A 26,671-nucleotide genomic window follows, 5' to 3' on the forward strand; every position below is an offset into this window, starting at 1 on the left:
AGCCGCTTTGCTCGATGGATTTGAATCTGAATTTGAATTTGAATCTGGATTAACGTTATTCAAGAATAAATAGGAACACAAACGTACAGAAACACACACTAATACTATGCTGGAACTGGGCTGATCGTTTAATATAATTACATTAAATGTTCTTTTCGTTCGTTCTGTTGATCTGTTGGCTATGGCTATGGCTGTAATAAGTATATGGCAATATACGAGTGTGCTGGCTTTTTGGTCTCTCTGCTTTTTGCTTTTAAGGTGTCGCCCCGTGGCGGGTGGTAGGTGCCCCGAGGTGGCTTATTATTATTGCTTGTGCTGTGTGTCGTGTGTGTGTGCTTAAAACTCAATTCAAACAAAAATTCTGCTTCTCTTCTCTTCGCTTCTTGTGTGCTTTGCGTGGAATTATTACAGCGCATTGGGATGAGGCTGCGCAATTTGGCCGGCCAGCGTGCAGGATCTACAGCAGAACTGGGCGTAGTACTGGTTGATGCAGTACCTGCCCTTGACGATCAGCTTGCAGTTGGCAAAGAACGGATTGTCAATGCACTCGGGCGACACCGGTATGACAGCTGCAAGGAGAGTGAAAAGTGAATTACCGATTGGCAAATGGCTGCCCATCAAAGCTTCCTCCTGCACTTACATTGAATGGTAACCGTCTCCTGGCTGATGCTGTAGCTGTACGCATTGCTAGCCTTGCAGCCATAGATGCCCGTATCGTCGACGCTCACATCGCTCACAACCAGTCGATGGGGCTGGGCTGTAAACAATCAAAAGGGATTTCCATAGATATTAAAGAGCAGATCTTTAAGCAGCCCTGACTTCACTCACATGTTATCTGTATGCGCTCGTTGCTGTACAGCGGTATATTGTCCTTGGTCCAGGTCACATTTGGCTCCGGATAGCCCTGCACCGAGCAGCTAATGGCAATGGTGGAGCCGGGGGAGTAGCTGTTCTTGGGATCCAGTGCCACCAGTGCCTGGGCATTCACTAAGAGCAGATCAAAGGGCGAAATCAATTACTACAAGTCCGATTCCAGGTCCAAATTAAACACAAAAACCGTCTCCAGCAACACGTAACAATTCCAAGGCAGCCAAAAAAACATGCAAAGCCACTTACCTGTCGGCGGCGGCACATAGACCGGACGCGTTGGTCTGTAGGGGTAGCTGGGTCGCTGTGTGACCGGCGCCGTGGCCGGATCAATCACATACTGCAGGTACTGGGCATCCTCGCTGGTCAGGGCACGAGCCGGACCCACCGCCTTCAGGGTGACGCGCAGCGAGACGGGCCGTCCCCGCTTGTTGTACACCTCGCAGGTGTACAGGCCCAGATCCGACAGCTGGATGGAGCGGAACAGCAGCGAGAAGTCGCGTGCCATCTCCGCACGGCCGCGCGCCCGATTGCCAAAGAGATTGTTGTTGCGCCACCAGCTAACGTGCGGCTGCGGATAGCCACCGGCCGGGCAGCGAATCACCGCCGGCCTGTTCAGCTGCACGATCTGGGTGACGTTCTTCTCGCCGTACACATACGCGGGCGTATCTACGGACTCTACCATCACCAAGGCGTCGACAAGCAAGGGGGATTAGGGGGCAAGCAAGCAAGCATGCAACCAGAATGCAACACAAAAGCAGTTAGTTATAGGGCCAACACCGAATAGCATAAGAAAAAAAACAGTAGGAAAAAGCTATAGTCGATGGAGCGACTTTAATAAATAACCAATGCTCAGATTTCTTAGATTTAAAGGGAGAGGAAATTAAAGTAGTTGGATGAACTTATGGCAGGGGCAATTAGAGAATATTCTCTGAATATTTAGCAGCTTCTAAAATTGATATTTAAAGGTATATAAAGAAGGGAAATATAACATCGAAACTCTTATAAACAGACAGACAGAAAAGCGAATAAAATTATATTTATTTTACGACTAATCATGAGCATCGTTTATGAACTGATTCCTCGATGAAACCGAAGTCAGAAATTCACCTTCAGCAGGATCTACAACAGTTATAGGTGCATGCTTGAGAAGTGATCTCTTTTGTAGGTAATGAAATGCCTTAAGCTATGATAAATTCCTGTGCAGAACGTACCTGTCACTTGCAGGGCAACCTCACGGCGCACTGGCTCGCCCAGGCCATTGCTGGCCACACAGACGTACGTGCCGTCGTCGGTTTGGCGCACTTGCACGATGGTCAGATCACCGGTCGAGGTCAAGACATAGCGTCCCTGGTTCGTATCGATCTGTAAGGCAATCAAACGGAAATTAAAGTGACTTCAGAGAGTGATTCCCACCCGATTCCCGTGCCCTGCCAGACCTACCACCACATTCTTGAGCGACCAGGTGATATTGGGCGCTGGATTGCCCGTGGCGAAGCAGCGCAGCACCGCGATGCCACCGATGGAGGTCTGCACGTCCAGTTCCTGTGGCTGCTTGGGCTCCAGGACGGCCCGGCTGTCGCCCGGATAGACGACCGTGGGGGCACGCGTGCTGGGCCGCAGGGTGGCGCGGGCTGGCTGCACGCAGAGATAGCCGCAGCCATCGCTGCAGCACTTGTTCGCGCCACGGCAGTCCCCGTCGGTGTAGCACTCCTGAGCACAGTTGCTGGCATTGGCCGCCAGTCCGGGACAGAGGCCGGGCTTGTTGATGTCGCGGCAGACAGGCGCAAACTGACGATCGCCCGTTTCGGCAATCTCAATGGCACACTGCTGGCCCTCGGGGCAGGCGTAGCTCTCGCATGGGTTCTCGCACAGGCACTTGGTGCACTCCGGCTGGGATCGGTCGGCCTCTCTGCGGACGCCATACGGACAGCGCAGCTCGCGGCACTCGTTCTCGAAGCTCTCGCAGCGACCCTGTCCAATCTCGTTGTCGATCTCGTTCTCAATGGGCCCTGTGTGTGGGTGGGGGGAAAAGAGCAGGCAAAGGCTTAGCATTGTGTGGGCCAACGGTCTGAGGAAATGTCCCGGCGACCCGTCCCGTGCAATCTTAGAGCTAGTGAAGGTGCTACAGATCGAACCTACGGATGCAACTTCTAATAGTTCTACTGAAAATCAACTCAAGCAGTTGGAAAGTGGGTGGGCAGAGTGCAAGGTGCGAAGAGGTGCGAAGAGATGCGGAGAGATGCATTTGGTGGGTGGGTGGTGTTCGGGGTGTTTGGTGCAGAGTGCATTTAGGTGTCAGGCTGGTGTGTGGGGGGCTTACTTCCGCAGAGATTCGTGCATGCCTCAAACGAACGGAAGTTGTTCTGATTGCCGGAGCAACCCGCGTAGATGAAGGACACACAGGTGCCGCGCTCATCATCGTAATACCAACGACGCTCCTGCACCGCCGGTCCATTGCAGCGGCCGGTTGCCAGCGGCAGCAGACAAATATCTACTTACGCCAAGGGGGGAAGGAAGAACCAAGAGAATCTGTTACACAATCTGTCGTCCCTTGGGGAGCAAGTCACACGATCGAACACACGTTACCTTTGGCCGTGGCCACTGACGTCTGCGGCTCGCGTGCCGCAATGCAAACGGTTTGACACTCGTACAGACCGTCGAAGCGATTGCCAGTTCCGTCGCATCCGCCGTAGGTGAACGGCTCGCAGGTGCGCGAATCGCGATTGAAATAGTAGCGGGTCTGCCACTGGGTGCAGGGACCCGTCGTGGCTGGCTCATTGCAAACGTCTAACGCAAAGTATTAAATCACCTGAAAGCTGACGGGCGGGGGGGGGCTCACACCCCTCTGCACACTTACCCACTCCCTTGAACTCGCCGCACTGCCGCTCGCACTGGTCGCGCGTCTCGAAGCGGTTGCCGTTGCCGCCACAGCCGCTGTAGGAGAAGGCCGTGCAGGTCATCTTCTCGTTGTCGTAGAACCAAGCCGTCGTATGGTTGTCGCACTCGCCGGCCTCCGGGTGCCTGAGTGCACACGGAATAGGTCTGCGCAGGGATACAGACAAATAATAATTATTTAATAATTTAATATTTAATATGTATAAAGATCAAGCACTTACCGGCGCTGGTGGTTGGGGCTCGGACAGTGCCGGATCACGGCAATAGCCCAGACACTCCTGCTCGGACACAAAGTTATTGCGATTGCCGCGGCAGCCCGTAAACTCGAACTCGTGACAGGCGCCGCTGCGCTCGTCAAAGTACCAGCGGCGAGAGATCTCGTCGCAGCGTCCGCGCACAGGCGGCAGCGAGCAGGTGGTCTGGGCATCGTTGCACTCGTTCTGGCACTCCTCCTCGCTGGCGTAGCTGTTGGCGTTGCCGCCGCAGCCCGAGTAGTCGAACACGTCGCAGAGTCCCTGCTGGCTGTTGTAGAACCAACGAGTCTCGTTGTTGTAGCAATTGCCCGACTCGGCGGGCAGGAAGCACTTGGCCGTATCCGGCTCTGAGCGTGGCTCCTCGGGTTCTGGCTCTGGCTCTGGCTGTGGCTCTGGCTGGGGCTGGGGCGAGCAGCGATCCGAGCAATCCTGCTCAGACTCAAAGCGGTTATCATTGCCGCCACAGCCGCCATAGTAGAACTGTTGGCAGCGTCCGGCAGTCGCGTTGAAGTTCCACTTGAGCACATACTGATCGCAGTCGCCCACGGCAGCTGGCTGATCACACTGGTGGACAGCAGCTGGCGCAGCAGGCTCCCTAGTCTCTGGCGGAGCAGGTCGTCTGGTCTCCGGTGGCGGAGCCTGGGGGCTGGCACAGCGCTGCTGGCAGTCGGCCTCGGTCTCAAAGCGATTGCCATTGCCAGCACAGCCGCCGTAGTAGAACTGGCGACAGGCGCCGCTCTCTCCGTCAAAGTGCCACTTGATGGTGTACTGGTCGCAGTCGCCGACGCTCGCTGGCTCGCGGCACACGTCCACGGTGCTGGGTGCGGGCGCTGGCCCTGGCCCTGGTGCTGGTGCTGGTGTTGTGGGTTCGGGCTTCTTCTCGCAACGCGCCAGACAGGCATCCTCGCTGGCAAAGCGATTCTCGTTGCCGCCGCAGCCGCCGTAGTAGAACTGGCGACAGCTCGCCTCCTTGGTGTCGTAGTACCAGGCGGTGACATAGTTCGCGCACTGTCCCACCTCGGCTGGGATCTCGCAGATGTCCTTGGCTACACAGAGATGGGGGCGGGAGAGTGTTAATGTCGAACGTTCTGTTCAGGGTTCTGGCGACACACACATTGAAAGCGGCACCACCACAACAACAACAACGACATTTAAAGCTTACCAACTTGCCGGGGACAATGGTCCGCGCAGGACTCCAATGAGGGGAAGCTGTTCTTGTTGCCACCACAACCCGTGTAGTAGAAGGGCACGCAGCGCTTCTCGCTCTCCGAGAAGTGCCACCTGGCGTGCCGTTCGCTGCAATCACCAGTTTGCTTAGGTAATGAGCATTGCTCTGAGTCGGTGGTGGTGGTGGTGGTGGGTCGGAGGTACAGTGGGTGGTGGATACGGGAAGGATGCAGGTGTAGATTCAGGTGTGGAAACGGGTACGGGATACGGCATACGGCATAGCAAGTAACCAAGCAAGCAATCAATCATGCGCATTCATTTTAAACCAAGAGCAAGCAAGTAGAAGGAAAGGGAGAGTGTAGGAAGAACAAACCGTTAACCAGGATAAAGTAACAAAGATTAAGCTTAACCTTAGAGTAATAATAATAATAGTAGTAGTAAATCCCAAGCAATTGTAACTCCCCCAATACGAGTACAGAACACATACAGAAATAATAAATCAAATCAGATCGCAAACCTTTGAGTACGCCCGGCTGGCGACAGCTGTAGCTGCAGGCGTGCTCCGTGGGATAGTTGTTCTTGTTGCCCTTGCAGCCGCCGTAGGTGAACGGACGACAGATGTCCGTCTGGTTGTCGTAGTACCAGCGCTCAAAGTTGCCAGCACAAGGTCCGCTCTCCACAGGCTGTTCGCAGGTGGCTACAGGCGAGAAACCCAATTGAGTATGGAAGAGTGTGCACCCACTGCCAGCTGCAGCTCGACTTACGTATGCTCTCGCTGACTGCACAGGTGCCCTGGCACTGCTCGAGGCTGTCGAAGCGATTGTTGGTGCCGTAGCAGCCGCCGTACTGGAACTCCTCGCACCGGTTGCGGTCCGTGTCGAAGTACCATTTCTTGGTGAAGCCCTGGCAGGGGCCGACGCTCTTGGGCAGCAGGCACACATGTTGGCCGGTGTAGTCCTGGCAGGTGTCCTTGCACTCCGCCTCGGTCTCGTAGCGGTTGGCATTGCCGTCGCAGCCGCCGTACCAGAACCGTGCGCAGCCGCCGTAGTTGGTATCGAAGTAGTACTTGACGCTGAAGTTGCCGCAGGTGCCCGTCTCCTTGGGCAGGGCGCAGGCCTTCTGCGGCGGCTCCTGCACATTCTCGCAGCCGCCGAACTTGTCGTCCGTGGCCGTGCTGACTCCGTCCGGACAGCAGCCAAATTTGGTCTCCACGCACGTGCAGCCCTCGAAGTTGGGCCCCTTGGCCGGTGTCTTCTCGTCCTCGCAGCACTTGAACTCCGTCTGGGTGCAGTGGCAGCCGTGGTGGTGCGGTCCCTTGGCAAAGGTGAGTCCGTCGGGGCAGCAGCCGAACTGCGTCGTCTCGCAGGGGCAGCCCTCGAACTTGGGTCCCTTGGCCGCCGATATCTTGTCCGGACAGCAGCCGTGCGGCGTGGTCTCGCAGGCGCAGCCCTCGTGGTTGTAGCCGCGAGCGGCTGTCTGCTTGTCCGCACAGCAGCCGTACGGCGTGTAGTGGCAGTCGCAGCCCTCGAAGTTGGGTCCTCGGGCGGCCAGAATGTTGTCGGGGCAGCAGCCGAAGGCCGTGTCCAGGCAGCAGCCCTCGCCGTTCTGTCCATGGGCCGGCGTCTCGGAGTCGGGACAGCAGCCGAACTGTTCGCGAGTGCAGGCCGCGCAGCCCTCACCCCCGGGCCCTGTGGCAGCTGTGCGTCCATCGGGACAGCAGCCGTGCTCGGACCGATCGCATCCCTGGGCGGCCTCTGGTTCGGCGCAGCCCTCGAAGTTCTTGCCCTTGGCCGGCGTCTGGGCATCCGGACAGCAGCCAAACTCGGCAAAGGAGCAGGACTTGCCCTCCAGATCCGGCGCCTGAGTGGACTCGCCACCAGATCCCTCGATCTCAGTGGTGGACTCCGGCAGGGACTCTTCCGTGGTGGTGGTGGGTGGCACGGTCGTCGTCTCGGGGCATCCCTCGTTGTCCTCGCCTTCGGCGGCGCTGAACTTGTCGGGGCAGCACCCGAAGAGCGTCTCCGCGCACTGCGACTTGGGGCAGCCCTTATTGTTCTTGCCCTCGGCCGGCGACACGCCGTCCAGGCAGCAGCCGAATTGGGTGTCTGCGCAGGTCTTGGGAATGGGACAGCCCTCGTCGAAGGGTCCCTTGGGCGTGGACTTGCCGTCCGGGCAGCAGCCGTACTTGGACTTGACGCAGTCCTTCTTCTTGGGCTTGCACTTGCGCGGCTTGTCCGTGGTGATGGCCGACTCCCAGGTGTTGGGAGTGCTCGACTCCTCCTCGTTGTCGGTGGAGCTCCAGATGTCGCTGGTGCCGCTGCCCAGCTCCGTGGACTGGCTGCTGTCGGTCGATCCCTCGGTGGTGTTATCCGTGGATCCCTCGGAAGTGCTCTCCTCCGTGGAACCACTTGCGCTGGTGTCCGTCGCGTCAGTGGTGCCTCCGCTTTCCGTGGACGCTGAGGCATCAGTAGAGGCCGAGGAATCGGTGGATTCGGTGGATTCTGTGGATTCTGTGGATTCGGTTGCTTCCGTTGATCCAGAGACGTCTGTGGATGAATCAGTGGAGGAGTCTGTGGCAGTCGATTCCGGGGCATCTGTTGTGCCCGTGGAACCGGACACATCCTCCACCGTGCTTCCCTCTGTGGTCGAGCCCTCGCTGGATCCAGCCTCGGTGCTTTCTGTCGAGTCCGTGCTCGCTGCCTCCGTGGATTCCGTGGACAGGGTGGATTCGGGTGATTCGGTGGACCCATCGCTGGAGCTGACATCTGTGGAACCTTCCACAGTGCTTCCGCTCTCTGTCGTTGAGCCGTCGCTGGACAAGTCGCTCGTTTCAGTGCTGTCCGAAGCGGAAGAGGCGGACGAAGTTGTGGTGTCGGTGGAGTCCGAAGAGCTGGCATCTGATGAGCTCTCGCTGGAAGCAACACTGCTGGAGGAGGCATCGGTGGAGCTGGATGAGTCATCCGTGGAGCTGGATGAGGCGTCATCCGTGGAGCTGGATGAGGCGTCACTTGTGGAGCTGGATGAGGCGTCACTCGTGGAGGAGGCATCTGTGGTGGAAGATGCGTCCAGTGTGGACTCAGTGGTGTCTGTCGAGGTTTCGGGTGTGGTTTCTGTCGTCTCTTCCGAAGTGGATTCAGTCGACACAGAAGAGTCCGTCGAAGAGGAAGTGCCATCACTGGTACTGCTCTCCGTCGAGCTGGAAACGCCGGTGGAATCGGTGGATCCTTCCGTTGTGGTGTCGGTGGAGTCCGACGTGGAGGACGAGCCTGCCTCAGTCGACGATTCGCTGGTGTCAGATGTCTTGTCAGAGGAGTCTGAAGATTCGCTGGAAGCGTCCGTTGAGCCTGAAACATCCGTGGAGCTTGAAACATCCGTGGAGCTGGAAGCATCCGTAGAACTGGAAGCATCTGTGGAGCCTGAAACATCCGTAGAACTGGAAGCATCTGTAGAGCCAGAAACATCCGTAGAACTGGAAGCATCCGTGGAGCCTGAAACATCCGTGGAGCTTGACGCATCTGTGGAAGTATCTGCGGAGGTATCCACGGAGCTGGACGATTCAGTGGCGCTCGATGTGTCTGTCGAGCCACCAGAAACGTCAGTGGACTCATCGGTAGAAGCACTGGAATCGGAGACTGATGATGCGTGGGCATCGGTTGTGGAATCGCTGGAATCGCTGGAACTGGAGCTGGACGAAGCGTCCGTGGAGCCGGACACATCCGTTGATGCATCGGAAGATGATTCGGATGTTTCGTCATCGTCTCCGCTGCCTTCGGTGGAAATGCCGCTGTCCGTTGTGGAGTCCGTGTCCTCGCCCGATCCCTCCACCGTGGTGCCAGTCGAGCCGGACACATCGAAGGCGGTCGTGTCGGGGCTATCGCTGAGCATCAGTTCGTCGGTGAAGAGCGTGGACTCCGTCTTGGCCTCGTCGTCGAGATCGACGCCATCGGAGATCTTCTGCTCGTCCGGCAGACTGTCTGTGACCAGTTCCATGTCCTCCTCATCGCAGTCCTCGTCCTCATCCTGCCCATCGATGGGCTTGTCGGTGCTCGTCAGGGGCAGGATTTCATCCTCGCTGCAGGCCTCCGGATTGCACTTCTCCGATATGGACTCCAGCTTGGACTCGTCGCAGTTGAGGGCCTTGGTGCCGTTGGCCAGGCACAGCACCTCGCGTGTGCGCTCCCCGCCGCCGCAGGGCTTGCTGCACTCGCCCCAGGGTCCGGTGAACCACTCGCCCGGGCACTCCTTCTCCTCGCCCTCGCACTCCTGCTCCAGTTCCGGTTTCGTCTCCTTCTTGCACTTGGTGTCGTCGGTCGCGGGTGTCACGCTCTTGCCATCGAACTCGCCGCAGATGACGATTCGCGACTGAACGCCCTTGCCGCAGGCAGCGGAGCACTTGCTCCACTCCGATGCGAACCACTGGGCCTCGCACTTGGGCGACTTGCAGGGTCGCGACAGGGCGGGCACCTCCGGCTGGCAGAACTCCTCGGCATATTCCTTGCCATCCCTGGAGCCGCAGATGGCGGTGCGCGTCTCCGTGTTCTGGCCGCAGGCAGTGCACTGAAAAGATGAACCCAAATTAGTGGGGGGGAATCTAGGACCCACGTCTCGCCGATACTTACGCCACTCCACTGGGAGATGATCCAGTCGACGCCCTCGCAGGGGGTCAGCAGGCAGCTCTTCTCCACCTCCGGCTTATCCTCCACACAGTCCTCGTCGGGCAGGACACGCTTCCTGCCGTTCTCCTTGATGAAGCAGGTGGCCTTGCGCGTCTGCTTGCCCTCGCCGCACAACTGGTCGCAGGGCGTCCAGGGACCCAGATGGTACTTGGGGCAGTTCTTGACGTCGCGATTGCACTCCTGGGCAGTGGCGGGCTTATTGCCCACCTCCTTGAGGCACACCGCATCGTCCTCGACCGTGTGCTCGCTGCAAAGAGAAAGCTCGTTTGGGTTGGATCCTTCATGGAGGGATTGGACCAGCCGATCAGCTTACCCTGCCGAAGAGATGCGCTCACAGGTGACGGTTCGATTCTGGAAGCCATCCGAGCCGCAGCCCTTGGAGCACTTGCCCCACTCGCCCTCCACCCAGTGGGGGGCGCAGGGCTCTGTGCCGCAGGCCTGCTCCTCGTCGGGCTTGGACTCCTTCTCGCAGAGGGCCGCATCGACCTCCTGCAGGTTGACGCGGTTGTTGCACGTGACCTTGCGCGACTGCGTGCCGCCGCCGCAGGAGGCGCTGCAGGGCCCGAACTCGCGGTGCGTCCACGTGTGCGAGTCCGGCTGGCTGTGGCTCAGGGACTCCGGAATGCTGTACTCGTAGTCGATGCTCACGTTGCGCTCCTGCACCAGCATCACGATGAAGATGCTCTCGGAGATGGGTCCGGGGCAGGAGAGCTGATCGGGCGCGGCAAAGCCCATGGGCTTGCGCTGGTAGTTCCACCACGAGTCCGCGTAGTACATGGGCCGGGGGAAGTCGATGCGCCAGTTGCCGTTCAGATGGTAGTGGCCGGAGAGGTTGCGGCAGGCCAGATAGTTGTTCGAGGGCGAAGTTTCCAGGATCTTGATGTTGGTGGCGCCTTGGGGCACCAGCAGCAGATCGTTGTAGCCGGGGGCCAGATCGCTGGAGCTGTAGGTGTTGTGGATGGTCTTGCAGGTGCTGCCATCGCCGCCGCACTTGCGGCACTTGTCCTCCTTGGCGTCGCTGCCCAGCATCATGTCGCAGCCGACGGGCATGCACTGGCCATTGACGCACACGTCCAGCTCCTTGTCGTTGCAGCGGGTGCCGTCGACGACCTTCTCCTTCTGCCGGAAGTAGAAGCGCTCGCCCTTGGGCATGCAGTTCAGCTCGCACGGATTGGGTGCGCCCAGGTAGGGCACCCACTCGTAGGTGGCCCCGTCGAACCGCTGGTCGTCGAAGCGCGAGCACTGCAGCGCCCTGAAGTCGGGATCCTCCTCCGGACAGTCCTGCGTGTTGCACGAATAGTAGCGCCGACTGCCGCCGCTGCACTCTGCCTCGCCGTTGTAGCTGCGGGAATGGGCAGGATTAGCTTTGATCTGTGGGTGGATGGGGGGTCAGCATTCTACTCACTCTCGGCGCAGGCATTCGCGCGTCTGGTAGGACACACCGCCGCCACATGTGCGGGAGCAGTCCGAGGGCGAGCTCCATTCCGTCCACTCATTGGGATCGTCACCCTCGCCGCCCGGGCGTCACGGAGCTGTCCGGCAAATACATATTGGCGCCATATTGTCTTTTCTGTCTCAGTCCAGGCTGTGTGCAGGTAGAAGGAGGGTTAGAAGATCTGTGCTGGATGCATATCGACGGGGGATATACTTACAAATCTACTGTGGGAGTCGGGTATGCCAGCCAGTACAATGAATGCTATCAAGGCAGTTGCACTGAAATGGACAAGAAGGGGAGAGGCGTTAAAGTCAATTTAATTAAACGCCACTCAAAGACATAACCTCGCCCAATAACAGAGAGGAGAGAGCCCCAGCCAGTGCTGGGTGGGTGGGTGCCAGCCATTCATTAGGCCCAACACAGGCACAGCGTCACGTGTTGACTTGTTGCAAATATTTGTTGTCTTTGCCGCATGCTTGGACAATCCACAGTCCAATCCACAGACTCATTAAAGCAGCAACAGGCGCAGAGGGACTGGCAAGGGACAGACCACACCAGATACGGAGCGAAGCGTCCAGCGAAGGGGCACAAAAATAAACTTTTGTGGGGCTTCGGCCTCGGGCTTCCCAGCGACAAAAGCCAACATGATGAACTTGTTTATGCTCTCAACTCAATCTCTCACTCTCTCTCTCTGTGCGGCCAGTGCAAGCAAACATTGAACTTGTTTTTGCCACAAAAATGCAGTGAGTGTGGGGCAGTGGGTGGGACAGGGGCAGGGGGGCAGTGGGGATAAGACTTGGTCAAGTAAAATTTGCAATTTCTTTGGTAACAATTTTTTATTATGCGCCGGGGCGACCATAAATATGCAATGCCACATAAACAAGACATAATTTAGCAGCACTTCCTGCCGATTTGCCAAAAAAAACGAACAAGCATGGAAAGGAGCAGAAAAGTAAGGCAAAAGGAATAGGAAAAGAACAGGCAAATAATAAGTACCAAGCCGGAGAATATATGATTATGCCGCAGACAGGGAGACGCCGCAGTAGCAGCAGCAGTGGCAGAAGCAGCAGTGGCAGCAGCAGTGGCAGCCCCAGTGGCAGTAGTCTTGGCCTCGACTTGGGAGGACGACACGCCCGAGGACAAGTTGCGTGAATATGTCAAAAGCGTTCAATGTTGCACAGGCAACGCGCTTGCCGCTGCCGCTGCCTCTGCCTTGCTGCCCCATTGTTGGGGGCTTGCCAATTTAATTTCTGACGCTGCGTGCGGGCAGGATCTCCTCCCCTTGCCTTGCCTTCGTTTTGTTACGCTTGGACGCCTTCGACGGATGGCGCTTGCTCCTTCCGCCTGCTGGCTGCTGCATGCTGCATGGTCCTTGGTCCTTGGTCTCTGGCCACAGCAGGCGTGCTGCTTATGACAGCAGCCCGGCAGGAGTCAGGGGGCAGGCAGGCAGGTTGGGTCGCCAAGTGTGGCCATAATTTTTATGCTTCTGTGTTGGCATTTTAATGCAATTTGAGCGCATTTCCCTTTTGAAACCAATGCCAGGACACCTATTGCTTTGGCAAGGACCAGGACAACCAGGACAACGGCAACGGGCACACATTTCACAGTCCATTGAGCTCGAGAGCTGAGAACGCGGAGCGCTGGAGGCGGCGTCACCCAGACGCCTCCCATGGCATTGCGTCATGGAAACAGGATGTGCCAACACTGCTGCCGCGAACGCGACCACAGCCGGGCCGGGACTCCAAAAGAATCAGCTCCATTAATTGGGCAGCTTTCCCTGAAGCCAGAAGCCAGAAGCCTGAAACTGCTGAGACGACAGAAACCACAAAAGCAGTTCATGATTTCGTTGTTGTACGCGACGACGGCGGTGGAGGCGGCGGGTGCGGCTGCTGATTACGCAAAATCCTGCTCCAGAAGAGCAGAACGGGGAAAAAACATTGTTATTGCCACATGTGGCGGATGCCACGTGACACGAGCATAAACAGTTGCCGCAATCGTCAAAAAAGTTACACATGTCATGTAAACCACCGACAGAAAGCCAGCAGCCCCGCCACCCACCGCACCGCATAAATGTCAAACAACACAGAGAGGAAATGCTAAATTCGGCGGAAAGTTTACAATAATACGAGTACAAGATAATCGTACTGGGACTTGTATTGCCCCACTGGCCCCCACAGGCATACAACAATAAATATGTAGCTATGTGGCTGCAGGGCAGACCTGGCCCTGGCCCTGCCTCTGACCTGTTTTCGGGCAGAATGAAAAGGATTTTGCTTGCTAATAGCCAAGATCAAGGCAGCAGTCGAAAGCGGGCCAATTAACAGGCCAGGCCGGTCAGAGTTTCTGGCCCCGAAATAGGCCCAGATATATATAGGGCCGTCTCCTCTCACAATAGCCGTCCATTGTGCATTGTACTGCAGCCGCACAATGGCATTGGGGCGCAGCAGCAGCAGCAGCAGCAGCATCAATAAGTGCTGATAATACGAGTTTAAATGGGAATAGGAATAGACAGCAGGGGCTCAGGGGCTGCAGACTGCATGCAGACTAGAGTCATGATTTCGCCTCTGATTATAGTCATTTAGCCAATATCAAAAGGAGCTGTAAATAAGATTTTAAATTGATTGAAAGGCGGCTTACAAGCTGGCACTGGAAGTAGGGGTTTTTCGCTTTGTTTTCCAGATTTTAGAACTCTTTCTCACAGTCCGCTTGAGGCACTTGCAGCCGCAGCAAGAAGCAACCAATTCGGGCCACAGATTCACTCCCTCGCTCCCATGAGTAGTTCAAATTCACTTCACATCCATTCCACAGATACGCATGTATATTCACGATCATTTAATTGCTTGGCAGGGGCAGGCAACAAGTGCATTTGGGGGCTGGAATGCAGCCGGAATGGCCATCATAAATAAAGCGCCTGCTAATGAGCCAGCCGCAAGAGCAGCACTGGCTGGCGGCACTTACTCCACAAGTGCGTGCACTTAGCGCGGCCAATCTCAAGAACGAAAACAAATTACATTTGATTTTATGCCAAACAATAAACGAGAAGAAAACCCCCAAAAGCATCCGAAAGATACGAAAGATACGAGTGTGTGGCAATTTGTACGAAAAGATAAACAATTGATGCTACCATGAAAAGTAAATTCGTAGCTGATTTCACACCTGTACGGGTCCCAGTGGCGTTTGATTTGTTTATATGACTCATAGTCGAGGTCGAGGCAGTGAGGCAACCACTGGAGCAACCACTCCACCACCCACTTGGAGGCAGCAGCAGTAGCAGAGGCAGCCCCACCCCCGAAGAAGGAGCGATTCTTGCTGCTGTTTCCCATGCCAATTGATTGAGGCACAACTATGCAGCACATCCACATCCACATCCACATCCTCGTGTATGTCTGTCTGTACATGTGTGTGGCTGAATCCAATCGAATAGTGAGGCATGCAACAATTTCTGTGTAGCATGAAGATGCCACAGCTGCCTCTGCCACTGCTACTGTTCCCGGGGCCTTTGATGAAGATGGAATGCCCATGGCCCCCAGTTTGCCAGCTGCAATCATTTGACTTCTGCCTGCCCCCTTTCGCTTTTATTTTTTTATGTTGATTGTAAAAAAAAAAAGGGAGAGCGAGGAGCGTGAGGAGAGCAGGCAACATTGGAATTTCTTGTTGCAACTGATTTAATTGCAACCAAACAAAAGTGCAGCCAGCCAAAGGCAATGCCTTCTGGTGCCCCCCTGCTGAAGTGCGTATGCCATGGCAGATCAATCTAAGAGGATATGCTCGTAAGTGTGTGCCATGTACTCTGTATCCTTAAGTAATCAGCTTCATTAGTGTGGGGCTGGGGCAGGGGCAGGCTGCACACTCAACTCTGTCTATTTTATTTGGCCACAAAGCATCAGCCAGCAATTAGGCGAGGATCTACCTCATTAGTTCAAAGGATACCCAAATACGTGGCTGCATGTTGCATGCCCCACTCAAACACACGCCACACACACACACACAATCACACATTTGTTCAAATACAATTACATAGTCATACAATTATCGCAAGACAAACATAGACTAATGCAAAACGCCAAATTGTGGCTGAGGTGTGGCCAGGTAAATGCCTGCCTGCCTGCCTGCCTCTGCTGCTCTTGATGATGACTCTATGAAGATGCGGGCTGCCAGAGGGAAGGGTGGAGTGGGGAGTGGGAGTGGGAGGGGGAGGGGGAGCGGGAGTAGGAGCCGGCACGACGACATTTGTTGCAACGGAAGTAAATGTTTGCATTGTTGAAATTTTAATTGCATTTGCATAAAGCAACGCACATACTCTAACAGACAGACAGACAGACACATCTCTCTGCCTCTGCCTCTGGCTGGAGCTTTGCCTCTGCCACTCCGTTGCCTGGCTGTTGCACTTGGCTGCGCCCTTGCCTGCTCCTGCTGCGGCTCCTGCTGCTGCTGCCAAACACTTGCCACACGGAGACCCGGCCAAGCAATTATCAATTTCAAAATTAATTCAACTTAATTGAGTAGTGAAAATAATAAACATGCGCATGCTCATTCCTTTGCCGTTGCCGTTGCCGTTGCCTTTGCCTTTGCCCCGAAGTGTTTACACGGAGAGAGTACTCACTGAGATTATGCAACAGACTCTGTCTCTGCCTCCTTGTGCCCTCTCAGTGGCTCTACAAAGTTGCAGCTTTTGGGGCTAAAAGGCACTTCAGCAACTGCCATGCCATGCCATGCCTTGCCCTGCAACAGCAACAGCAACGGCAACAAAGTGTGCACAAAATGCCTAATGAAATATTTGTCACGCGTTTGAACAAATGAGCAAACAGAATGCTCGCAGAGAGTGAGAGAGAGAGTCGGTCACAGAAAGGGAAAGACTGTGACTCTGACTGTGTGAAGATTTTCCTCAGTTTCACTTTGGTGCTGGCTCCCCGATCCAACTCCCCAAACAACTTACTGACCCATAAATTTCACTCACTGACAAAATGTTCGACTTGTAAACAAATTTTTTATGGCAAATGTTGCACCAGCCACTTGAAGTGCAACATGCGACTGCCACAAGAGCAGCCACAGTGCCAGGCAGCTAATTAGAGGCATCATAATGCCGCTGTCGCGACAGTGCCCCCCATAGTCCACGCCCTGAAGTCGATCCCGGGCTAACAGCACCCCCCTCGAAACAAACATTGGCAATTTTCTATTTGCCCAACTCATTCGGTTCGAGATTGCAACAAGCTGCTTGACTCCAAGTTGTACGTATATTCACTTATAACTAATAGCACTCGAAGCGGTGGGAGAGGGAGAGCAAAGCAGGGGGAACTTTTGCACTAGCGGGAACTTTGAACCCCCCACACACACAAATACGTGTAGGAGGTGGGACTCATCAGGTCTCGCTGGGTAAACATTTTCGCGCCCATTCATGATAAAATAAAAATGAAAAAAAAATTCATGGGAAATTAGCACACAGGATGCCCCATGATCTGGCATATTTCAGCACATAATTAGCGGCAAACTATAGCTATTCAACGAGAAAAAAACACACCACCAAGAAGTATTTCCAAACAAATGGTATTCTGGGGAATTGAACTATTTATAGGCATTAAGTTATGCTAGCTCATAATTTATGCGCTGCTAATTGAATGAAAGAATTTATATACAATATCAATTGTGATGCGAAGTGAATAATTAATGGCCGGATTAAGACAAGCTCTCCATTAGAGACTAAAACTTATTAATCTTCGTATTAAACACACATAATCCAGAACATAATTATTCCGCAAGGCACAAGGCACTCTCAGCAACAAACAACCTGTTCCCTGACGAAATTATTCTATATTTAGAGCAAACAAAAAGCTACTTCGATGCCTGACGCACACACAAATTTCAGTTATTTATAATAGCCTTCAAATGAAATGTTAACCAAGCAAATTGCGTTAAATTGTATCATGCCAGCAGCAGCTAACTGGCAGGCAAAATGTAGAGCAGAGCAGACATTGATTTATAGCGCAATTACGAATTCCCTGCCATTGTTTCCACTGAGTACTCTGCTTCGGCACTCTTCTCAGTAGTGGCAGTCGCTTCCTTCGAATTCCTTTTTGGACAGGAATTGAAGGTGGAGCAGGCCATTGGATGCTGAAAAGGGGTCGTTCCTGTGCCTGTCCCTGTCCCTGACCCTATAACGGGCATCACAATTCGGTATCCAATCGGTTCATTTTCTGTCATTGAGATGCACATCACGTCCTCTGAAGAACCAGAACCGATCGTCGCTTGTCGTCAGTCAAAACATTTTTATGGGTTTTTATTTTTCGGGTTATTCTGCTTTGGCCTGGCCCTCTCTCAACGCCGGCGGCGAACGTTTCACTTGTTGCTGCTGCGGCTGCTGCTGCTGCTGCTGCATGAATGTCTCGCACTCCAATTCTCCATCTCTCTTGCTCCCTGCCACAGCGAGAAGTTTTTAGGAACATTTTGCTGCATGTGACGCATCGTTTGTTGGGACCCCTTCTCTGACTCCCCCGGCTACTCCCCGTTCCCGAATCGTTGCTGAAATTTTGGATATTTTTCGCAGTCTTCTTGGGTGTAGTGTATCTTTTTTTGGCCTGCTTATACGCAGCCTGTGCAATTTTGCGGCGGCATATTTTGGGGCATCCTTTTTATCTTCCGCGTTGCAGCGTTCATCGACCCCGTCTGAGGCGACTATTGAGTTAATTGTTTGTGTGTGTTTGTATCTGTGTGTGGGGTAAATATTAACATTAACATATTTGCCACTGACACCATGCGGCTGGCATTTGATTTATCGTTACTCTAGGGAATAATTAAATGCTACCATGTCGGCAGTCCTTTGTTAATTAAGCATAAAACATTAAGTCATGGGAAAGCGATCTGCAGATATTCAGTTCTGCAGATCTACAGATCTCCTGATCCCCATGGAGCGCTCTTGCAGTCATGGGTGGGGGCCCCCACCATGCAGCACATGTTGCAAATGCAGCGAGCACCATTGCCGCCATGAACTTGGGAGGTAATTGAGCCATGGAATGGCATGGACTGAGCAGGCAGCGGACTGCAAGGACTGCGAAACGCACTCGAACTCGCGCACAAGGCGTGCCGTTTGTTAAAACATAATTTGCTACTCATTTGCCGCATCATTCGATATTCCAGTGAAATCAAATCCATTCCATCTGCAGCACTTGCACACATCTCATCCGTACACGCAATTTCCGGGCAGGCATCCCGCATCCCGCACCACTCTCACACGTGTATGTGTACATTAGATCAGCGCTGGCTCTCTGATTTATTTATAGCAATTAAGGATCAATTATGCAATCCAAGTGTATACACGAGTGCATGACTGGACGTGGCTATTCGGGGTTGGGCAGGTCTTCTTTCAAGGCAACTACTGGCTGCGCTGCGTGTATCATTTTCACAGCATAAATATCGGAAAAATGTACTGTTTATATAACTACTACTACACCCCAAAAGCGCACAGCTCACACTCCATAAACAAATTTGGAACAGCAACTATGTATTCCGTATTTATTCGTAGATGTTGCAGCATTTTCCTGTTGGGTCTGTTCTGCTTCTCCCTCCGTTTGTTATTATTGCTGCTGGTCAAAATTTAGTGGTTTCCGCGGAATATTATAGTTCAAACATAACAAACAAAGTGTTGGGAAATCTATCAGACACATACATAGGTGGGACTTTACCTTACCATATAAATATAGAATCGAAAATCTATCTCTGCGAGTGAGTAGTCATGCAGATTCCCTCGAAGTGACTACTGACTGGGCACACAAATGCCTGCTGGGCTAGTAAAAGTTCTTCTAAAAGTATTCCCTTCAAGATCTTGCACATCATTTGAGACGGAGACTGGAGTCAAGTTCAAAGACGTCACGAGTCACAAATTTTCGCTTAATGTAAAGAGTTTATTCGGCCACTTAATGGCCACACACAGAGAGACGCTCGGATACAGAGTTACTGATTTACCGAGTGCGTTAAAACGTTTAGTTTGTACCATTAAACTACAGACATAATGGTGTGTACCACCGGCATGTACATATGTATGTATGTATGTATGTATCTCTCTCTGAATGTTGACCCGTCTGCGGATGGATGTTGGCTTGGGGCTTGGGGCCTGGGGCTAGCCGCCTGATCAGATCACCTACATACAGACGCGAGTGGATCAGAGGAATGTTGCTTTCAAGACGATTCTCAATTGATTTTTCTTCAATATCAGAACAATTGTCAAGTTCTCGAGAACTTTTCCATTATGTACGGAAACTACAAAAGTCTTTAGAAAATGGTGAAAAATAATAAATAAATAATTTCCGTAGAATATCCGATTAAATCACACAGATAGCAGGCACATGTCCCCAAACCCTGACCAACGGGTCAGTCATGTGTTGGCCACATTTTGGGGCATGAGCATGAGCATAGCCGTGGTGCTGCATCATCAGAATCAGCTGAGGCCATAGATTCTTCTTTTCCTGCTCCGACAGCCGGCAAACGGCCGACTGCCGTTGACAGCGTGGCCGGGCCGAGCAGGGTCGGGCAGGGCTGAAAGCGGGAGAGAGATTTTCGCTTTCGAGTGGTTGGGCACAGCATAGTTTTCGCGAAAAACTTTAAAAAACTTGACGAATGAATGCGCTAACTGCCAGTCGGCCAGATACTGGCCGAGGGAACAAGTTTCTGGGCTTTTATGTGTGTCTGTCGGTGTCGTCTTCGTTGTTGTTGGCGGCAGCGGCGGCGATGGCGGCGTCGGGCACCGGCAACTTTATGACTTTGGCCAAAAATAAAACGCACGCAATGCTTGCGGTCAACAGGCAACATTCAACCCGAAGCAGCCTCAGTCTCAGACCCAGACTCAGATTCTGCTAAAGATATGTCCAGCATGTGCGTGAGAGCAACTGCCTGGTCGAGATGCCTTTAAAGGCATCTCTGTTGGTGGGTTGGGGGGTAGGGTAAGTGCCGTCAACTTTGAACTGGCAGTGGCACTGCCCTGACCGACTGCCTGTCCGAATGTTTCACTTCAGCGCAGTCACTGGAGCCGGAATTGGGGGGGAACTTTTTTGCGGGTGGGCGAGGGAGGGGCACTTCAAAGCGCACGCACTTCACCTGCGCTGGCACCCAATCCGAACGAAACTCTTTGCATAAATATTTACATTTCCATTCGAAAATTTGATTTGGTTTCGTTTTTTGTGTGTTCGTTCCCTTGGTATTGTACTAGATTGTGTGTGGAATTGCACACACATTTGGAAAAGCCAACAAAGCCAGTGGAAAAATAAAAAGACCTGTCGTGGTGGCACAGGTGAGGTAATGGCTTACTTTCTGGGGCACTGGCCGGCGGAGGGATGGATGGATGGGGAAGGCCCACCGATCTGACTGTTTGAAGTTTTTTTTTTGTAGCCGGAAATTGAGATGTCTAAAAGGGGAATCGATCGACCCAATAATTATGGATAAAATTAGCTACACAAAAAGTTCGCTTGGAAGCAGTGCCCTGCGCATATCCTTTGCATCCTTCATTGATTGATTGCACTGATGGGCATTCACCAGACACTTTGATCACACTCATAATTACGGAAATTAACTCGAAAAAAAATAGCCACAAAATTAGAAACAAATTTCAAACTTAATTGCTAATTGGAAACATTTTTGCCAGGACTTAAACAATCTGCAGTCAAGGCACACCAGCCATTAACAAAGAACAGAGAAAGAGACATGGGGCGGGGACTTTGAAAATTGTTTGAAAAATGTTGCAATTTTCATTAACAAACTTCAATTAAGTTGGCAATGTAATTTGGCATGCAAACAAAATGCTGGCCAGGATAATGGCAGACGCGTAGTGTCAATAATGGAACGGAGCGAGGCGGTGCGCCTGTTGCACAGCGAGCACGTAGCCAGGATGCTCGTACCACTACACTCCCACGCTACATCCGCACATGTGGACAGGACAATCAGTGGAGCGATGCCGAGCATAGGATGGCAAAGGGAGGGGGCTCTGGGTCTGCCAGCCATTCAGCCAGCCAGCCAGCCAGGAGCCATGTCAAGTGTTTGCGCATGTAGTTCAAATGAAATTAAAATTCCAATTGACACAGTAATTTGCTAGCAACACAAAAGGAATCAATTTCGTGCCCGTGCCCGTGCCACTGCCACTGCTAGTGTATCTGCCACTGCCACTGGTTACAATTGTATTCAGCTGGCAGGGGCGGCGCATCTGGTAGAGTATTCCATCCATGGAGGAGATACATGTTTCATGTTTGTCTGATGCTTACCACAACCGCCTCGATAAATCCATTTTGCGGCTCCTTGCTGCTGATGATGGCCCAATAATCGACCGTTCCGCGTCGCTCCTTCTCGGAATTCCACGAATCTCGCACGCAAATACTTAAATCGAGGCTTGTTCTGTGTGGGTTTGTGACACTTGAAATGTTTTGTCGGTTCGGGGGCTCGTGGCCACTTGAGTTTTAATTATTTCGCACACTGTACACTATGGAAATGATTCTGCACTTTGCGCCTGCGCATGGCCAGAAAGGATACGGATAAGAAATGACACTGAATTAATTTCGATTTAAATTCCGATTTCGTCCTCGCACCCGTCCTCTTGTTCTCGATCACACACACCCGCAGGGTTAGAGCACACGCCAGCAACTGATCGACTCGAAGCGTATACGATCGCTCTAATTCTGTCTGCCACTGGCAGCAGCAGCAGCAGCAAAAGCAGCAGGCAGGCAGGGCCCAACCAACAGCCAGTAGTAGCTTCAGCAGCTCTGCGGTCGCTGTCGCTGCGTCTGCGTCGCAGCCAACGGCACCGCTCTGCTACTTGCCACCGATAGCGTCGATGCGATAGCGCCACAAAGGACGGGCTGCTGTTTCCGCTCCTCTAATCGCACCCGAATTGAATGGGATTCCAATGCTAGCTGTTGCTGTGAGTGCTCCCACGAGAAGAGCCCCCCCAATAATCAGCCTGATCGTCCCAGCGAGGCACTAAATATATAGAGTTTATGGATCCGATCCTTCAACGTAGCCCCCAAGCAACCGGCTTCTTTTGGCCCCCATGAGAGACTGAAGATGAGTGCGGTTTTCTTATTTTTGCAGTCTTCCCCACACGATCGCTCCGCTGCACACAACTTCAACTGGTTCTCGCTGCCTCGCTGCCGATCTTTATGCGTTGCACGTGTGTGTGCCGGCGATGCGATCGGAGTGCTGGCGGTGTTGGTGTTAAAAAGTGATTTACAGTGTCTGCCCTCACATGTGCGGGATGCACTAACGAGTGCCGTCCCCTGATGAACACATGTCGACAACATTCGAGAGCGGCAGTTGCAGAAGGATGCTCCACGCATCCTTGTCATAAGTCAACTGCACTGAAACAACCATCTCAATTCGGTTTAATTGCAGCCAACACATGTGCGCTGCGATCTGTTTACTTTGATTTTTCACGCTTCATTCACAAGACGGAGAGGAGGTGCCGGGTGCCGGTGCCGTTGCCGTTGCCAGTGCCAGTGCCCCAGACAAATATAGATGTCCAGTGCACATGATCTCTTCGGTGGTGGGGATAATTGCAGTCTGGCATTGTCCGTGCGACATTGCTGGAACGGATCGGTTAACCAGAGCATCGATTACACCAAATTATTCGAGTTCATTCATAAAACTCACATATCGCCCAGAGTCTGGTCTGAGTGACTATTTCCGCATTCCAATTAGAGCTTCATAAACTATACTATGCTGTATATTATATATAATATATTTATAATCCAACTGCCAATCTCGACCGCAAGTTTGGCTTCCGCCGAATTAAAGTCGCCTGATAGTGCGTACATCGGATATTCGGATAGGAACTATGAAGAACGGAAGGAACTCAATGTGGATGGGATGCTATGCCCGAAGAAAACTGCAAAACTTTGATTTCCAGCCTCGGTTACATAAGTCCGCTTCAGTCAGATTCTATTTTTAGAAACTCTCTTATCAAGGCTTTGGCAGGGAAAGTCGGAACCCAGTTAGCTAATAAATCGGAACGCAAAAAGAATGAAATTATCCGCAATTCAAGGCGAGCAAAAACGATGCCAGATACATATGTGCACATATGCACTTGATATTATACAAATTCGCACATATCTACTATATGGCACATATATACATACACATATATTGTATTGTACTTGTATGAATATGAAACAAATGAAATAAAAAGCATTCATTCATTCATTCATTAATGTAGGACTTGGCTCTAATTGGCTGAGCCTTAGCGGAAATCGTTTATCTGCAAGAAGTCGCTCTGGTCTATGGCCACTGCCTCAGCCACTGCCACTGACTATGGGTTGGTGTGGGTGAACTCCAATTAGCATTGCTTTGACCCATTTAAGCAGCTTCCGTCATAGGCGTTGGTATGGACACCCAGGGGCACTTCTCTCGCTCTCGCTTCATAGCTGGTCGCTGTCGCTGTCAGAATCCCTTATCTCGGCGACAGTTCCGTTTGCCGCTCTGTATCGGTATCCTAAGCACTAAGCATGTGGGTGAAGGGTGGCTGTAGCTGTAGCTGTGACTGTGGCGGTTCCTCTGGGCGGCCGGCAGCACTTAGTAGTGGCAGCGAGATCAACAGGAAGTCGGATAGTGGGATTTGTTTTATATAAACCGTATATAATAGAAAACTATAGATATAATATGAATATAAAGGCGATAACAAGGCAGAGGCAACAATCTAATGATGATTCTCGAAACAGCGCTCATCTACTAGAAACCTGGATCCCAATCCGTCTGCTGGGCCTCCATGTGCGTCGTGTAGCATTGGAGTATGTCCCCGGCCTGCGGCAGCACCTTCGCATCCCTAAACCGCAGCCCACACTCCACATCCTTCTTGATCGAATCGACTTCGTTCTTCAGATGACGCATCGACTCCAACGGTCCATCGTAGACAACTTCCTCGTCTCGCAGCAATCGGAACTTTTGGGCCTTCTTCAGCACTCCCTTGGTGCAGCGACAGCCGGCCACGGCCACCTCTTTGCGTCCCTCGTTGATGATGAAGTTCTGCAGTACGTTGGCCTCGCCCAGAACTTCCTCAACCTCCACAGGTGGCAGCTTGCTGCTAAGCTGCTCCTTTAAGTCGTCAATCAGGCGATAGATTATATTGTAGCTGCGCACATTCACATCTTTGGTCGCCTGTTTCTGGGGCGTCTCCACAGCGAAGGCGTAGACAATGGCATCGAATGCCTTGGCTAGCTCGATGTCTCCCTCCGTTACGTTGCCCACGCCATAGTGCACAATGTCCAGGCGGCAGAGCTCGTTGCTGCTGTAGGTCTCCAGCACATCCAGTATCGCCTCCACAGAGCCATGCACATCTCCCTTGATAATGACACTGACACGCGGCTTGCCTTCGTTCTCGTCCACCTGCTTGACCCGCTGGCCCCCGCGCATGCGAAAGCGTCCTGCCAGGCGACGTGCCTCGCGCGCCGCTCGATACTTGGCCTGATGCTCCTCATCCTTTTTTCGTATCTCATCGCCGCTGGACTCGATCTTCTCCTGCTGAGCCTCGTGCTCGCGATGCTTCAGCACTGCATGGGCCTTTTTCTGCAAGAGTTTTCATAGTTCAAATATGTGCAAAAGTACAGAAATCCATTTTTAAGTACCTCCGTTTCCACCTCCAGTATAAGATCGCCAGCCAGTGGTAGCTCTCGCCAGCCCAGAATCTCCACTGGGGTACCCGGAGGCGCCTCGTTCAGTGGCTGCCCATTATGATCAAACAGACCTCGCACCTTGGCATGCGCCAAGCCGCTCACCAGCACAGAGCCTTTGCGAAGTGTGCCTCGGGACACTATGGCCGTGGATAGCTTTCCACGACGCGGATCTGTTTTCGACTCCACCACAATTCCCTCCACCATTCCCGCGGGATCTGACTTCAGACCCATGAGCGTCGCTTGTGTGCTGACCGCCTCGGCGAGCAGCTGCAAGTTGGTGCCTTTGAGAGCCGAAATGGGTATGACCTGAATATCGCCGCCATGCTCCTCGAGAGCCAGACCCATTTGCGCCAGCTCCCGCTTGCTCTTTTCCTGCAAGACCAACGGCATTAGGAATCATTAGCAGGATAAATCCGATCCACGAAAACTTACAATATTCGCCTCGGGCTTATCGATCTTGTTGAGTGCCACGATTATGGGCACCTGAGCCTCCTTTGCCAGCTGGATGACTTCGCGTGTCTGCGCCATTACGCCATCCTCGGCGGCCACCACCAGCACTATGATGTCCGTGGCCACGGCACCGCGTGCTCTCATCGCACTGAAGGCAGCGTGGCCGGGAGTGTCCAGAAACGTGACCTGCTCGCCGTTCTCCAGAGTCACTGTGAAGGCACCGATATGCTGTGTGATGCCGCCAGCCTCTCCAGCAGCCACATCTGCACCACGCAACGAGTCCAGCAGCGTGGTCTTGCCATGATCCACATGGCCCATGACTGTGACAACGGGGGGACGAGGCTGGAGCAGCTCTGGCGGCGCCGGCGGTCTGGGCGTCACATCACGCTCCTTCTGCTCGTCCTCGCTGGGGGTTTCCGGTGTGGCTACGACGCGCGTCTTGGCTCCTAGCTTTTTTGCTATTTCTTGTATGATTTTGAGATCCGGCAACTTGGCGGCGGGCTCGATGTTATCAGCGCCTTTTACGTACAACATGGCCTCCTGCACGTCATCTGGGGTGGGGCAAAGAACTTTATTAAGTGACTCCAAGGATTGCGTGAGCGTCCACTTACCCACGGGCCTTTGCAGTTCCTTGGCCAACTGCGCCACGCTCATGTGTCTCCAGATTTCCGATCCACCAGCAGGCAATCCATTTGCCGGCTGCGCTTTTTTCGGTGAATACTCTATAATTCGTGGCGATTTCTACATAAATTAGTGAGTCTGTTTTCTTAGAAAAGTTCATTCTTAAATTACTTCATTCGTAGATCAACTTTTCATTCATAATTTAATGTTTTTCGTCGAACGTTTGATTCTGTCGCCCAGTTGCTCTCAAACCTACCTTCTCTTCTGCTGTTTTCCGGCGCTTGAGACGTGCGGCGTCCACATGAAATTGTCGCAGCGCTGCCGTTGGCTGTTTCCAGTGGCTGAGGCAGCGGCTGGAGTGCAGGGCATTTTGCCGTCGATATAAACAGCTTATTCTTAACATTTTCTATGATTTCTTATTAGTTTTAATTAATTTCTTCGCAATTATTTTTTTCACATAACAGGTAAGTGTGACCGTTTTGAAATAACAACCAACAGCTGTTTCCATTCAAATGAGCTCAAACTGTACGCTGCGCCACCTACCGTATTTTTTCTGCAACTGACATTTTTTACCGCTCCTACCGTCCTTCTGTAACAAAATGTTCACACTGTGCACGTTTTTTGACTTATCAATATCATCCCTGGCGATAGACATAGATATACCAA

The 26,671-nt window shown here is 52.9% G+C and overlaps 2 protein-coding genes across 2 annotated transcripts; both read right to left on the reverse strand.

Annotated features, from left to right (window-relative positions):
• Nucleotides 1-206: 206 nt before the first annotated feature.
• LOC111082911 (papilin) lies at nucleotides 207-21,924 on the reverse strand. The gene is given in 20 exon segments (XM_041596391.1): nucleotides 207-569; nucleotides 641-757; nucleotides 829-987; nucleotides 2,082-2,232; nucleotides 2,311-2,879; nucleotides 3,191-3,361; nucleotides 3,457-3,657; nucleotides 3,728-3,887; nucleotides 3,889-3,912; nucleotides 3,987-5,065; nucleotides 5,182-5,352; nucleotides 5,704-5,883; nucleotides 5,951-8,126; nucleotides 8,172-9,743; nucleotides 9,806-10,109; nucleotides 10,176-11,204; nucleotides 11,268-11,383; nucleotides 11,385-11,447; nucleotides 11,515-11,575; nucleotides 21,539-21,924. Coding segments are annotated over 20 exon segments (8,490 nt in total). The 5' UTR covers nucleotides 21,562-21,924; the 3' UTR covers nucleotides 207-405.
• Nucleotides 21,925-23,879: 1,955 nt separating this feature from the next.
• LOC111069821 (translation initiation factor IF-2, mitochondrial) lies at nucleotides 23,880-26,502 on the reverse strand. The gene is made up of 5 exons (XM_022360043.2): nucleotides 26,262-26,502; nucleotides 25,996-26,125; nucleotides 25,367-25,935; nucleotides 24,887-25,306; nucleotides 23,880-24,827 (listed from the first exon to the last, which is right to left on the reverse strand). Exons 1-5 carry the CDS (start codon nucleotides 26,406-26,408, stop codon nucleotides 23,994-23,996), a joined length of 2,100 nt encoding a protein of 699 aa, XP_022215735.2. The 5' UTR covers nucleotides 26,409-26,502; the 3' UTR covers nucleotides 23,880-23,993.
• Between the last annotated feature and the right edge of the window lie 169 nt (nucleotides 26,503-26,671).

This window comes from Drosophila obscura, unplaced genomic scaffold (assembly GCF_018151105.1).
Source record: "Drosophila obscura isolate BZ-5 IFL unplaced genomic scaffold, ASM1815110v1 contig_150, whole genome shotgun sequence".
Taxonomy (NCBI): domain Eukaryota; kingdom Metazoa; phylum Arthropoda; class Insecta; order Diptera; family Drosophilidae; genus Drosophila; species Drosophila obscura.